This window comes from Pipistrellus kuhlii, unplaced genomic scaffold (assembly GCF_014108245.1).
Source record: "Pipistrellus kuhlii isolate mPipKuh1 unplaced genomic scaffold, mPipKuh1.p scaffold_m20_p_4, whole genome shotgun sequence".
NCBI classification, from domain to species: domain Eukaryota; kingdom Metazoa; phylum Chordata; class Mammalia; order Chiroptera; family Vespertilionidae; genus Pipistrellus; species Pipistrellus kuhlii.
Genome location: NW_023425540.1, coordinates 6,147,738 through 6,162,726, shown reverse-complemented (window position 1 = coordinate 6,162,726; position 14,989 = coordinate 6,147,738). Strand labels below are relative to the sequence as shown.

General features: G+C 34.8%; 1 protein-coding gene across 15 annotated transcripts in view; it reads left to right on the top strand.

Annotated features, from left to right (window-relative positions):
- RICTOR (RPTOR independent companion of MTOR complex 2) overlaps nt 1-14,989 on the top strand; it is an 86,932-nt gene that overhangs the window by 39,632 nt on the left and 32,311 nt on the right. For all 15 annotated transcript variants that reach the window (XR_004983134.2, XM_036410943.2, XM_036410942.2 and 12 more), the window contains 6 exons: nt 2,568-2,694; nt 4,009-4,178; nt 8,462-8,529; nt 10,615-10,682; nt 12,232-12,314; nt 14,481-14,568. Coding sequence is in view for 14 of the 15 variants with exons in the window: in XM_036410943.2 (XP_036266836.1) it covers nt 2,568-2,694; nt 4,009-4,178; nt 8,462-8,529; nt 10,615-10,682; nt 12,232-12,314; nt 14,481-14,568 (604 nt within the window). In the remaining variant the exon portion in view is untranslated. The remainder of the gene's footprint in view (nt 1-2,567; nt 2,695-4,008; nt 4,179-8,461; nt 8,530-10,614; nt 10,683-12,231; nt 12,315-14,480; nt 14,569-14,989) is intronic.

The window sequence follows — 14,989 nt, the reverse complement described above, 5'->3', positions numbered from 1 at the left end:
TAGGGGGCAGCTGCTGCATTGAGCATCTGCCCCCAGGTAGTCAGTGTTTCCCTGAAAATAAGACATCCTCTGAAAATAAGGCCTACTTACAGGTTTCCTTCTGAGTGAAATATAAGGCATCCCCCCGAAAATAAGGCCCCCCTAGGCTAAACATGAGAGATTTGGTCCACTGATTCTGAAAGAAATGGAGTCAAAAGAAATTCACCAGGAAATTCAGGAATTGGATTGTTATGATGATGACATGATTGTCATTGAATAAATGAGTAAATTCTTGATACTGTAGGATTCACAGTTTGTCTGGTTTGTGTTGACAACTACTGTACTACCGTACAGTATACAGGTAATAAATTTCCTTTATTTTCAATTAACAATAAATGTGTACCGTATTCTTCTTCATGGAAAAATAAGACATCCCCTGAAAATAAGACCTAGCGCATCTTTGGGAGCAAAAATTAATATAAGACACTGTCTTATTTTTGGGGCCAGTCTGCCATTTGGTCAATTTGCATATTACCCTTTTATTATATAGGAATAGGATGAATGTGGACAAGCTGCTATTTGCCACTGTTAAGATCATTATTTTTTTCTTATTCTTTCTATTAATTTTTACCATTTTCTACATTATATTCATCTTTCAATCTTAGCTCAAATTTTAGATATTTCCCTTAGGGAACTCTGTCTTTCTAATTCCTTTAAAGAAGTTTACAAATTATTACCTACTCTTTAATGTGTGTATATCTGTTTGTCCTATCATGCCTAAAAGCGTTATTAAAATTTTCTTTAAAGAGAGATGAATTATATGACTTTTTCTTTATTGTGTACTCGTTGATTTTTGAGAAAAATATTTTCTGATTTGCACAGAATTGAAGAGTTTCTTTGCATATATTTCCCTGGAAAATAAGAGAGATTTCATTTGAAAAAAAAATGAATTAAGGTATTCTTTTTCATAGCACATGAGCTTCATAGACCAATAAATATTAAAATACAAATTAATATCATAAGTTAGAATTTTGTCATCTAGAACGATCAGTTTTCTATACTTCCTTTCCCTTTTCTTTCCTCCAACATTTCTGATGAATAGAAAATACTGATTAAGAAATGAATGTGAGAATTTTGTAGATTCTATAGTTATTAGAAATCTTTATTTTATGGTAGTGGAACAGTATCTTATTTCATTTGAACCTTGTAATACTGCATAATGCTTCCTAAGTAACATAAATCATGTATAGGTACTCTAGCCAATACAGATCTTTCCTTTGACCCTTTATAGGATTTAACTTGGTATCTTTAATTTAGTTACCGTATTTTTCGGACCATAAGACGCTCCGGACCATAAGACGCACCAGTTTTTAGAGAAGGGAAATGAAGAAAAAAAGATTCTGAAACAAATAGTGTCCTAAAATATTTTATGTGCATTAAAACCCAACATCACAGTCATAAACACATGTAATCAACCCTGTAAAGTAAACAGCAGCATTTAGAACCATTTTAGAGCCGGGCAAGCACACAGAGACCACACAGAGCCGGGCAAGTAAAAAACCTTTTTTTTTAAAGTATATGTGTAGGCTATATTTGGATCATAAGACGCAGGGACTTTTCCCCCCCACTTCTGGGGAAAAAAAGTGCGTCTTATGGTCCGAAAAATACGGTATATTGCATCCTCTAATTGTTTCATAGTACAAGTCTTATTTTTCAACAGAATTATAAATGCAGTAATATCTAGGGCTGGTTAATTATCCCCAATATTTTATTACCACCCAAGTAAAAAAGCATATTCTTCTACTTCCACTTCAGGAATTTATTTTGAAGTACTTCATCTACCAAATAGTCTTTATTTATTAAACAGTCATTAACTACATAGTTTTTTTTTTCTGTTTTCCAAACTGAAGATACATGTTATCTATTTTCAGTTTTCCAAATGTTATTGCCAATTATAGTTTTCACTTAAAGTGAGATTCATCCAAAGTTTATTACCAGATATGTACTTTTTCTATTGTAATATTTGAAATACTAAAAATAGATTACAGATCATTAATTTTGCCTTTTAGAATAGCAACAGATGATGGTTACAGATAGGAAGATTATAAGATATAAATTACAGCAAAGTGAGAAAGAATGGGGAGCTACATCAGTGAGTTTGATGAGGATGAGAAATAATGAGGTAAATAGGTACATGGAGAAGGAAGTCAGGAATGCACTAGTACAGAGTGTGTTGACAGGTGGTGTCCCCACTAATATACTATGTCTAGGTATCGAGAAGTGTTTGAAATGTAGATTCTATTTCTGAGGAGCTTAGTATCTCAGAAACATTAAATCTTGTTGGTCAACTAATTTATGATCTGGACTATCAGAGAAAAAAGCAATACATTTTTTATTGTAATGATATTAACATCGTTGCATCAATTATTAGTTGCATTAATTATTTGAAATGTTCATATAAATCAGAAGATTAAAATTGATGCCTGAATCTTATAAAAACTCTAATCTTAACCTCAAACCAAGCAAAGTAGGTTTAAAAATGTAATATGAAGTAAGTAACTTCTTTTTCTGATTTCTCCCTGTTACAGATGATTACTGTGAATGCTTCCTTGTTTCCTAGCTCTGTGGCCAACTCATTAATAGCAGTTGGAAATGATGGACTTCAAGAAAGAGACAGAATGGTCCGAGCATGCATTGCTATTATCTGTGAACTAGGTTAGAATTTTGAATAATAAAAATGTAGTATTTTAGAAAGAATATGTAACATTCTTTAATGTCTTTAACACATTAATTCTTTAGTTATTAGTACAAAGCTATGAAAAAGTAGGACACATTCTTGATAGGATAATAGAGGACTTGCTATTTAACAAATAATTCCTAAGTGACCTTAACACTAGAACTTTTAAAGTTTTTCTCATCATGAAATTTAGTACATAAGAATTGTCCGAATTCTGGTAATTAAAATAAAATATCTTAAAGTCCAACTTTCAAACATTAGCTAACCATACTATATCTTAATATCATGGTGTGAGTTAAAAGCAATAAATAATCCATCATACATTTAAAAATAAAAAGGAATTCTAAATGCAAAAAGAGTTAAATGGGATGCCCTAGCTGGTTTGGCTCAATGGATAGTGTGTCGGCCTGCAGACTGAAAGGTCCCAGGTTCGATTCAAGAATACATGCCTGAGTTGTGGGCTCAATCCCCAGTAGAGAGTATGCAGGAAGCAACTTATCAGTGAGTTTCTTCCATCATTGATGTTTCTATCTCTCCCTCTCCCTCTCCCTTCCTCTCTGAAATCAATAAAAAATTTTTTAAAAAAATAATGAGTTAAATGGGGAAAAGAGAAAAGTGGATGAATATTTACTGATCATTGTAAGAAACAGGAATTTTGAATTACAAAGAAAATCAGATTTCAGCAGCTACAGATTTTATTGTAAGAAGGCAAGAAAACATCCTACAGTGAACAAAGAAAAAAAATTAACAAGCATGATAAGTAAATAACTTATTTATATACAGGTCAATAGGGAAAATAGACGATTCTCAAAGAAATACATGCATGGCCAAACTACATATTGAAAAAGTTCAACGTCACATTTGTGCACTCATAGCATACATGGAGATGGCCTGATCTTTGAAGTAAAGGAGTAGTACCTGAGCTTAAAATCTGAGTTTAAAATCTAAAGTAAAGTTACAAATCTGATAAATGATTTGAAATAGATAAAAGACTAATATTCCCACTGTGTAAAAAAGTCTTTGCAATTAATAAGAAAGAAAAACCATTCCAGTGAAAAATGAATGAAGGATATCAAAAAATTCAGTCATAAAAATTAAAATCAGAATTTTGGGAAGTATATTCAGTGATTCTTATTAGATACATCTTATCCATATGCCTTTTTAAATGTCTTTGACTAGAGAATTTTTCGAGTCAGAAAGGAGATTGTTTTAAAATAAAAGCCCCAGTTTCAGACTTATTTTTTATTAATTATCCCCTATATAATAAATTAAGTTTTTCTTTTTTATTTTAGCACTTCAGAATCCAGAGGTGGTGGCCCTTCGAGGTGGACTAAACACCATCTTGAAAAACGTGATCGATTGCCAATTAAGTCGAATAAATGAGGCCCTCATTACTACAATTTTGCACCTCCTTAATCATCCAAAGACCCGACAATATGTGCGAGCTGATGTAGAATTAGAGGTAGGAACTTGAATATTCTTTTCTAGTTTTAAAATGACTAAATTCAACTCTTACTTTGCAATTTTAAAGTAAGTAGATGCAGCACAGCATTATCAAACCTAAATTTACTAATACTGGCTTATTCCCAGCAATATTCTATAGCTAAAGATTTTAATATGTTAATTGTTTGTGAATAGGTCTTGCTAAAAATATACCATTTATTTATCTAAACCTTGCTAAAAGTCTCTGAGCTTAGGAGCACTTGTTAGTAACTAATGACCATATATACTTGAAAGAAATAGAATACATTAAAAATTTTTTTTTTTACTAATTCATTGTTTTTTTTAGTTAGACTAAAATAATTAATCTTTTATAATAAAGGATATAGTGGAGGTTAGAACAGAATTACCACAAACTATATTCTAATAGTTTATTTATGTGAACATACTACATGGTTGTTCATTACAGATATAATTTAGAGTAAGTTTAAACTCATGATTTGTTTGTATTGGGGTTGAAATTATGCCAGGTATAAAAGATTTATTGTTCCCTAGTTTGTCTCTCTAACTCATTTTATATGAAAGCTTGTCTTAAATGTTAGTTTTGTTTCTCTTAGGGATATTAAAAACATTTTAGATTATAACATTGACATTAGCTTATATTATACCAACAAATTTAAGTACAATATTTTTCTTTATATGTGATTTTAAATGCATTTCTATAGGTAGTCCAATGGGAATAGACTGGCATTTTTTATATTTTACTGTATGTATAGCTTTACATTCTTTTGTGTGTGTTATATTTTTAAAAATCTATAATTTTAAGATTGGCAAGATTATTACAGTTAAGGAAGATAATATATGTAGGCCTTTTTCTTTTTAATTGTAAAGCAGATTAAAAAGCCCAAAGTGAAAAAAGCTTCAAATAATATGTTAGATGTGTAAGTAGATGGCTATGTCTTTGCTTCTATCTTGTTCTTTAAAACCACAAAATTAGTTTATTTTTTCCTTAACAAGATCCCTCAGAGTAGCACAGTGATTGAGCACATAGACTTTGGGCTGTACAGATCTTGATTTTTTGCTGTATGACCTGCTAGCTTTATGATTTGGGGCTACTTATTAGCCTGTTCTGGGCCCATTTATTCCTAGGTAAAATGAAGGTCATGGTTTATACTTTGAAAAGTTGTGAAGAATCCTATATAATAAAAGCCTAATATGCTAAGTGTGTTCAGTCGTCTGATCGACTGTTCAACCAATCAAAGCAAAATATGCTAATGATATGTAAGGCCGTTCAGCTGCTCTCTGTGACATGCACTGACCACTAGAGGGCAGACAGTCCACCAGTCGCTATGACGTGCACTAACCACCAGGGGGGCAGACGCTCCGACTGGCAGGTTAGCTTGCTACTGGGGTCCAGCTGATCAGGACTGAGCTGGACATGCCCTGGAGCCCTCCTGCATCCCTCCCTGGTGCCCTGTGGACTGGTGGAATCCCTCAGCCTGGCCTGCACCCTCTTGCATTCCCAACTGAGGGACCCTCTCTGCCCCTCCCCCCAAGTGCACAGATTTCATGCACTGGGCCTCTAGTAAGTACTATAATAATAGTGGTAGCAGCAGCAGTAGCAGTAATAATAACAGCAGCTAATACTAATGTAAAGCTTATAACGAGTTAGGCATTATTTTCAGGTACTTCTCATATATTCTAATCTACATAAAATATTTTATTTAGTACTTGGCACAAAATAAATAATTCTGGTTGCTTTGAATGGTACTCAACATCATCATCATTATCATCATCGTTTTTATCATCTTCATTGTAGAAACTACAGCAAAGAGAATATTGTCCTCATTTTTATATTTTTATCAATTTTCACTGTATATTGATAACAAGTTCCCTTTCCTACATACAAAATTTTTTTTTTCAGTGCTACTGTCTGTTGTTAGGCCCAAATCTTAATCCTATTAGAAACCCTTTTTTAAATTTGCTCTGGCTTCTGTTTATACTCTATGTATGATAATATGTTTTGATCTCAGGAAAAAAAATGTAGAGTTAATATATTAATGTTAATAGAATAGATACTCTGTAAAGGTTGTAAGTTAATTGTAATTTTATAGTAAATTAAAAAAATTTATTAAACTATAATTCAGAGTGGGATAGAGTAGTTTATAGTATCTGCTATGGAAAACAAGAAAAGCTGGGCATTTGTGGAAATCGTCATTTAGTGCAGTATTGAGCTGTGAAAGCCACAAGGACCAGGGAAGGAAGGAAGATACTTGGCACGTTTTCCTGAAGATCCATAGATGTCCTTGGTAGCACTTGCATATTGAGCACAGACTAGCAACTAAAAATAGGACCAAAGCCTAGATTGAAAACCAGATTACTTGGCAGTCCTAGGGGTCATGGCATGACAAACCTGGGGATGAGAAAAGTCCACCGAGTCTCTTACCCTCCAGACATTTGCTGAAATGAGAATCTATGCAAAGTAGAAGCACCCATGTTAAACCTGAGGAAAGCACAGTGGAATATGCTGCAGCCTCTAGTGCATAGGATGCAAAGGCTAGGAGAAGGGGCCCTGAGCAGACCACGAAAGGCCTTTAAGAAGTAGTATACACTGCTTATGCAGTTGCCTTCTTTCCCGGGTCTACTTACTGATCAGGATAGAATTACTAGCTGAAAATCCACATGGGTTTTTGCTGGGATCAGAAAAACAGGAGGAGCATTTGACATTTGTGTGTTACTAAAGTGACAACATTGGACATTTCATAGCTGATTCCTGTTCTTGACATTTCCCCAAATATAAAGCCATCCTGGATGGAGAGCTAAAATTCTTTGTTTAAAACTGAAGAAAAAATAAACTGTAAGGAGAAAAATACTTGTCAGGCTCTCTATTGAAAGCACTGGAAGGCCATACTGTAGGCATAGGAAAACCAAAGTGTACTCGCTATAGTTTATCAAATGGCAACATAGGCTCAATTCATCTCATTGGTGATCAGGAAAAGCTGATCAGTAGCCTTAACCTACAGAAACATATCCTATCCTATCTAATAAAGAGGGAATATGCTAATTGACAATTACACCCTCACAAAGATGGCAGCACCCACAGCCAGTAAGGAGGAAATATGCTAATTGACTGTCAAGCCCTCAAAGATGGTGGCACCCAATCCCCTCAGCCCCCATGGCTGGCCTGAGGCACAGGCAAGCCTCAGATGGCAGATACCCAGCCACCTAGGGCTGGCCCAAAGCACAGACAAGTCTTGGATAACAGCTGCCCAGCCCAAGGTGCAGGCAAGCCTGGGATGGTGGCTACTCAGCCACTCAGGGCTGGCTGAGGCTTGCACTGCCAGCAGTAGCTGCGGCAGAGGTGTGACGAGGGCATCGCCTTCCCCTGATTGCTAGGTCACCTCCCGCCCCCTGAGGGCTCCCGGACTGTGAGAGGGGGAGGCTGGGCTAAGGACCACCCCCCCCCCTCCAGTGCATGAATTTTCTTGCACCAGGCCTCTAGTGTGAGATAATAAATATTTATTGCTTAAAAATGAAACACAAAGAAAGAATGGCTAGAGGGAATTCTCAATCAGAAGGTAAATGATCTAAGACAAACAAGGAAATGGATGAAGGAAAAAGTACTTATATGACTAAATATAAAAAAAAATACTGATTGTAAAAAACAATATAAGTGATGTCTTCTGTATTTTAAATTATTTAAAAATAAAATTCAGATCAATTGTGGAATATAGGCAGGGAAAGACTTTAGAAAATGAGATAGAGTGGTTAAAGTACTAAAATGAGTGATTTTATAGCAGAGTTGCTAACTCCAGGGACAATACACAAAAATAGCTTATATTTCTTTATACTATACTAGTAACAAGAGGAGAATTAATTTATGAAGTAAAACCATTTAAATAATGTTCGAAATTAGGCAAAACTATGTCACAGTGTTAGAGGTCAGGATAGTAATTTTGGCGTCAGTAGTAACTTGTGAGTACATAGGGAGGTAAGGAGGTTTTGAGGGGGCTGATGTTTTCTTCATCTGATGCTGGATAAAGGAGAGCGCTCAGTTTGAGAAAATCCATCAAATCATACATTCCTGTGATACATCAATTTAATATTTCAAAAATTCAGTTTCTCAAAACTGAATTAAAAAAAGTACTCAAGTATATTTGTTGATGATGAATTTAAAGAAATAAGTTTCTTGAACAGTATACCCAATTAAGGATATAGAGAAGTAGAATTAATTTTAGCTTGTTATAAAAGTAATGCATTTTATAATAAGGACACTTTTTTTCTTCCTGCTTTTCTCTTTATTAGCGAATTTTAGCACCCTATACTGATTTTCACTACAGACATAGTCCAGATACGGCTGAAGGACAGCTCAAGTAAGTATCACAGGTTCATATAACTTTAAAGATGGTATGCCTTGCTGTTAAAGTTTTAAATTTGTTTGATTGCATGTAGAGCCAGAACAGTGTGGGTTTGAGTAAATGTATTATTTCACGGAGTTTTATTGTCTCTGCTAATGTAATTAACAGTATTTATTACTTTTTAAAAAATTAAAAGTAGGCTTTGGACAATTTAAAGACTTAGAGTTAATTTCTTATTTTAAAAAATGTAGTTATGCCCTGGCTGGTGGCACAGTTGTTTGGAGCATCATGCTGTGCACCAAAAGATTGTGGATTTGATTCCTTGTCAGGGCACAAACTTGGGTTGCGGGTTTGATCCTGGTTGGGGTGTGTACAGGAGTCAACCAATCAATGTTTCTCTGTCTCTGTCTCTGTCTTATTTCTCTCTCCCTCTCCTCTTCTTCCTTCCTCTCTCTAAAAATATATCCCATATCCTTGGGTGAGAACTTTCTTAAGAAGTAAGTTAGGCTGCAGTAGAAACATAAATCTTTGGGTTTTTTTATTGTATATATTTTTAACATAATTACATTGAGAGACTAAAAGAATGAAATAAGGGAGATGAAATGAAGAGCTTCCTTAACAAATTGAGTAAACAGGAAGATACTTTAGGTAGAATTTTGAGAGTAAGGTTCAAAGGGAAATAAAAGAAGATAGAGTGAAGATTATTTTCTAGAAATGAGACAGGATAATTTTTAGGGTCTTTTGGGAGAGAAAAGCACATAGTTCACTAGATATTCTAGAATAACTTTTTAATTAAACTGATTCAGGGGTCAAATAATGTACTGTATATAAAGATTTTGCAAATGACACAATTCCAGTAAATATGCTATGAGATGTTTCCTAGCAGACATACTCACTTATTTTGAAATGTCGCTATTAAAATTCCTCACTAAGTTTGGAACACTGTGAAATAGGGATATTTTTATTCTTTTTCATTTTTCTCCTGAATTTAAAACAGTGGTTTTATATCTCTAATCACCTTTATCACTGTTGACTTAGCACACCCTAACATATCATGTCCTGAGCTAAGATGTTCTCTCTTCAAGACTTCTCAAATCTGTTTTTGCTAAATTTTGAATTCAGGATTTTTAAGCCCCTTTCTTGGCTTTTTAAATGACTCTTGGACATTCTGTCTATTGATGGAGAGCATAAGCATTTTCTATTGCTTTGTGACAAATCACTACCAATGTGTAGCAGGTTAAAATAACATCATTTTATTAGCTCACAATTCAGTAACTCAGAAGTCAGGTATGGCTCTTATCTGGAGGTTGCAGTGAAAAATCCATTTCAACCTCACTCAGATTGTTGGCAGAATTCACTTTCTTGCTGTTCAACAACTTAGGACTCTGTTTCCTTGCTGTCAGCTAGGGCCTACTCTCAGCTTCTAGAAATCGCCCTCTTTCTTTGCCACATGATTCCCTCTATCTTCAAATATAGCAAGAATTGCTCAAATCCTTGTCATAAACTATTCCATGGATAGGAACAAGTGAGATGATTGGATGCACAATTACAAAGAAGAAAAGTTGTTGATATTAGCACTGTCCAGTTATTTAATAACATTTCAGTGAATAGGTTGTTGAGCTTACTTGTTGGAAATGCTCAAATAAGTTTGGGTAAAAATTTTAAAGCAACTTGAATACAACTGATAAAAGAGGTTTACGTGGTAATTTTCTCTCCTGAGGGGCAGCTTCCATAGAGAAATGCTTACTAAGCAGGCTGGTGTTGTCTCCAGTGCTCAGTTAAAGGTGTTAATGAGCTCTCTAAGAATATTTTTCAAAAGAGCAGGAAATGTAGAACTAAATAGAAAAGTCAAAATTTATAACTTATTTTAAACCATGTTGTGAATCTTAAATTGGAGAGGGAATTTCCCATGTAATTAGGTAATTTGCTTTGAGGTAGATCTGATTTTCGTTTTTTTTAACAAGTTTTATTTCCTATGTAAATACTTAATTGTTAACTAATGATAGCGCATATTCTGTTTCAGTACCAGGAAAAATTCACTTTTTATTTTAACATATTTCTTTGACTCTCTCTTTCCTCCCCGTCTACTACCACACACAGAGAAGACAGAGAAGCAAGGTTTCTAGCCAGTAAAATGGGAATCATAGCAACATTCCGGTCATGGGCAGGTAAGTTACCTGACTCTGTTTTCAAATGTTAAGTTATTATTGCAGCATCTAATGTAGATGTTAATCTAGTCTTAACTTACATGTTATTTTTAGAGCTAAAAGAATTTGTACAGAATTATTAAAATTGACTATTTCTAAGTCTATGATTACCTGGGAAATTTAAAAAATTAAATGTGAGATATATATATGTAATATATATATATATATATACATATATATATATATATATAGCTGTACTTATAACTAAAGTATTTTACCTAAAAGTACAATATAAAATATCATTAATACCAAATAAGCAAGACGTAGGCCATTAGTAGTCTTACATTTCTTGAGAAGAGGGAGTAAGCATGCTTTATCTTTCTGTGGAATAGAAAGCAAACATATTTCTTAAAATAATACCATCACTAAGTGTGCTATTATATATTAATAAATACCTTCTTCCTTCTTGACTTTGTAGAATAATTTAAGGAATAGCATACAAAGGAGTGTAGCAGTAAACAGAACAAGAAAATTTTCCTAAACATATCTGTGTACCTAGGTAATGCTAAGATATCTTTCCATACAAATTACTATCCCAGCCATTGGCCCCTAGCCAGTATGTATTCAGTGACTTCCCCTACCTCTCAGTGCTTTGGTAAAATCTCTATTCATCTATTCATGCAGTGTCCTCATGACTGCCTATTTCCCTTTACCCTCGTGGATAAACTAGTAGGTATTTATGAGGGCCCAACGATCACACATTGTTTTTTATACTTAACCAGCCTCAACGCACTATTTTAACAAAGAAACCAACACAGTCCTTCTGCCAAGTTTAACTATCACTTCCCTTACCCTAGAACTCACTATAACTTTGTTTCCAATAGCTAGAACTGTCATCTTTTGCCATCCTTCAACTTCCTTTCCATTAGAGCTGTTTCTGACTTACCAACACATGAATTCTATCCTTGCTACCAGGACAGCCTAGCTATTACCCTCTCATTCTCCTTACTTCCCGGCTCTAAGCTCTGCCATTCTATTCCCTTGCATCTCTTAACATTATCTCTGCCGTGCTTCAGTTTGTCCTTAGCCCTTACAAACTAATCCATCATTAGAAACTTAGACGGATGAGAGTCTTCAACCCTCCTATTGAAATAAGAAAAGAAATACCGGCATCACAAGTTAGAACTCTGAAAACATTTTTCTCACAAAAATAATTTCCTAAATAGTATTTAGACACTGTGGTAATGTTCATGAGTTATAAGCTTTTGTATATTTGTAACATTATTTTATATATATATATATATATTTCAAAATCCAAATTGATCAACAAATGAACTCCAAAACACCGTTGCTTCATGAGATGCAAACACCCATTTTCCTGATTAGTGCAGAGTATGATCTATGAGACTGTATCATAATCTGTAATCTCTCACATTACATCAAACATCATGAGAAGTACCATTTTGATGATGTAAGCAAATAATTTTGAACCCAAATTCAAAGAGAAAATATAGATTACTAATTTTTTTTTGAAATTTAAGTCAATGATATTTTTCTTTTTATACTTTAGGTATTATTAATTTATGTAAACCTGGAAACTCTGGGATTCAATCTCTAATTGGAGTACTTTGCATACCAAATATGGAAATAAGGGTTTGTAAAAGTTATTCTGATTGTTTCATTTTTTGGACTTTTAATAGAGGAAAGTAATTGTAAAAAGGTTATTTCTGGTGATGTTGGGAATGGATGTGGTTAGAGGAGGAAAGATCCAGAAGCAGGCATCTAGAGGTTGGGGCAGTTTAGTTGTCTTCTTACTCAGCAGTGATGAAGGAACATAGTTTTTGGAGTCTGGCTGATTGAGGTTTGACTACTAGTTTTACTTACAGTTCTATGACCTTGGGAATATTACTTTTTAAAAACATTTTTATTGATTTCATAGATCATAGAAGAAGGGAAAGAGAGAGAGAGAGAGAGAGAGAGAGAGAGAGAGAGAGAGAGTGAGTGTGTGTGTGTGTGTGTGTGTGTGTGTGTGTGTGTGTGTGTATGAGAGAGAGAAAGAGAAAGATGAGTGATGAGAGAGAATCATTGATTGGCAGCTGCCTTCAGCACACCCCCTCCTAGGTATCAAGCCCCCTAAGGGCTTGACTGGTAATCAAACTATGACCTCCTGGTTCATAGGTTGATGCTCAACCACTGAGCCATGCCTGCTGGGCGGGCATATTACTTTTAACCTTTAAACCTGTGTCTTCATGTGTATAATGGAGTTACTAAAGATTTATTGAAGAGATAAAATTTTGTTTTTAGTAAGCATTTAATAGCTATTTTTTATCTAATATAGGCCTGATAGTGGTTTTCTGAAATATATTCTGTGTTGTTTTTTCTCTCAATAAACTGTTTTATGGGTCTCAAAATTGTGTGACAAATGGTTAGTCAAGTGGTTTTTATTAAAAAGTAAGAATTTTAAAAATAATTTAAAGCCCCCCCCTTTCAGAAAAAAATGGTCCACAAATATTTTCCCTTCCTTCTGAAGGTTATCAATGCATTATCATTAATCATTTTAATAAACTATTAAACATACATGGTCAGTAGAAACAACAGTTCTGAGACTGTTCTTCCTTCCAATGCTGATTAAGACTGGGTGTCAGGCGGAAACCGGTTTGGCTCAATGGATAGAACGTCGGCTTGGGGACTGAAGGGTCCCGGGTTCGATTTCGGTCAAGGGCACGTACCTTGGTTGCGGGCATATCCCCGGTAGAGGGTGTGCAAGAGGCAGCTGATCTATGACTCTCTCACATCGATGTTTCTAACTCTTATCTCTCTCCCTTCCTCTCTGTAAAAAATCAATAAAATATATATATTTAAAAATAGCCACATTAAAAAAAAAAAAAAAAAAAAGACTGGGTGTCAGGTGTTAGTGGCAATATTCAGGTAGCCTTCTGAGATCCTGCCATCTCTGGCAGACTTGGTGACTGCCAGCTCCCGCAGCCTTCTGGCCCACTGCTTTGAATACACCCACAGCAACTGTCTGTCTCATATCCTGAGCAGCAAAATGACCCAGAGGAGGAGCTCTCAACACACCTGGGCTTGCCAGGAACCACAGCAATGATGACAGTACCAACAGATTTCTGTAATTTAGGGCGATATTCCAGCTTCTTCCTAGAATGACAGTCAGTCTTCTTCTCACAGGTTTAATCAGCAAACTTGCAAACAGTCAGCACAGGTGCTTAACCAGCACTGATTTGACCTTGATGGTTCAGGATAATCACCTGAGCTATGAAGCCAGCTGCTTCATGGATCATTTTGGCTGTCCCCAGCCACAGTGCATGATGAGCATCTTGGATAGACATGTCATTGACATGGAAGCCTACATTGTCCCTAGAAAGAGCTTCACTCAAGTTTTAAAAAGCATTTCAACAGACTTCAGTTGTAACACTGACTCAAGGAAAGATGACCATTAGTTATTCTGGGTTTGGGAATATCCGTGTCCATAAGGATGGTACTAAGGCATCCTAGAAGGTCAGGAACAAGGGCTTGAAATCCTAAATTCTCTGTTCGACATGAAGAGGGTTGACTGACGGAGAAATTCCTGGCCCATACACCATTTTGAAAAGGAATTTTTGGACTAGAATCCTCCGGATTCTTTGTCCGCCAAAGTCAAAAAATGAACCCACGTAGAGAGTAATATAGCCTATTCTGTTTTTATCAGTTATTTATTTATTTATTTATTTATTTATTATTTTTTGAATAGAACATTCAGTACATCTTTAAGCAAAGATTGTTTTCTCCATAAAAGTTAATGAACTGTATTTTCACTTGCAGCGAGGTCTGCTCGAAGTACTATATGACATATTTCGTCTTCCTCTGCCTGTGGTGACTGAAGAGTTCATAGAAGCGCTGCTCAGTGTAGGTAAGTATCGAGGTGCATCTGCATCTATTAAAATGTTATAATTTTTGAAATGGCAACATAATGGAGACAAGCCCTCAAAGAAAAAGTACTCAACTAAATATTGAGTATAATTTTCTTTTCTTATTGCATTATACAGTGGCATGAAATTAATATAAAAGTAAAACCTCCAATAAATTTCGAAAAATAGGAAATTTTTAGCTTTTTCTCTGTCATCCTAGCTCTTCAAATGAGCAGTGAAATTAATTAAAATATGGACCAAGAAAAGACAAGGAGACAATAAGAAACCTATATAATTCTCAAATTATATGATCTAATTCTTATTTTAGACAAATGACCCTAGTCCCAAAATAGATTTCTGGACATTTATATAAATCATTTTTTTCTGTATGTTTTTTTTAGTCTTTTTTTTCCTAACCAACAT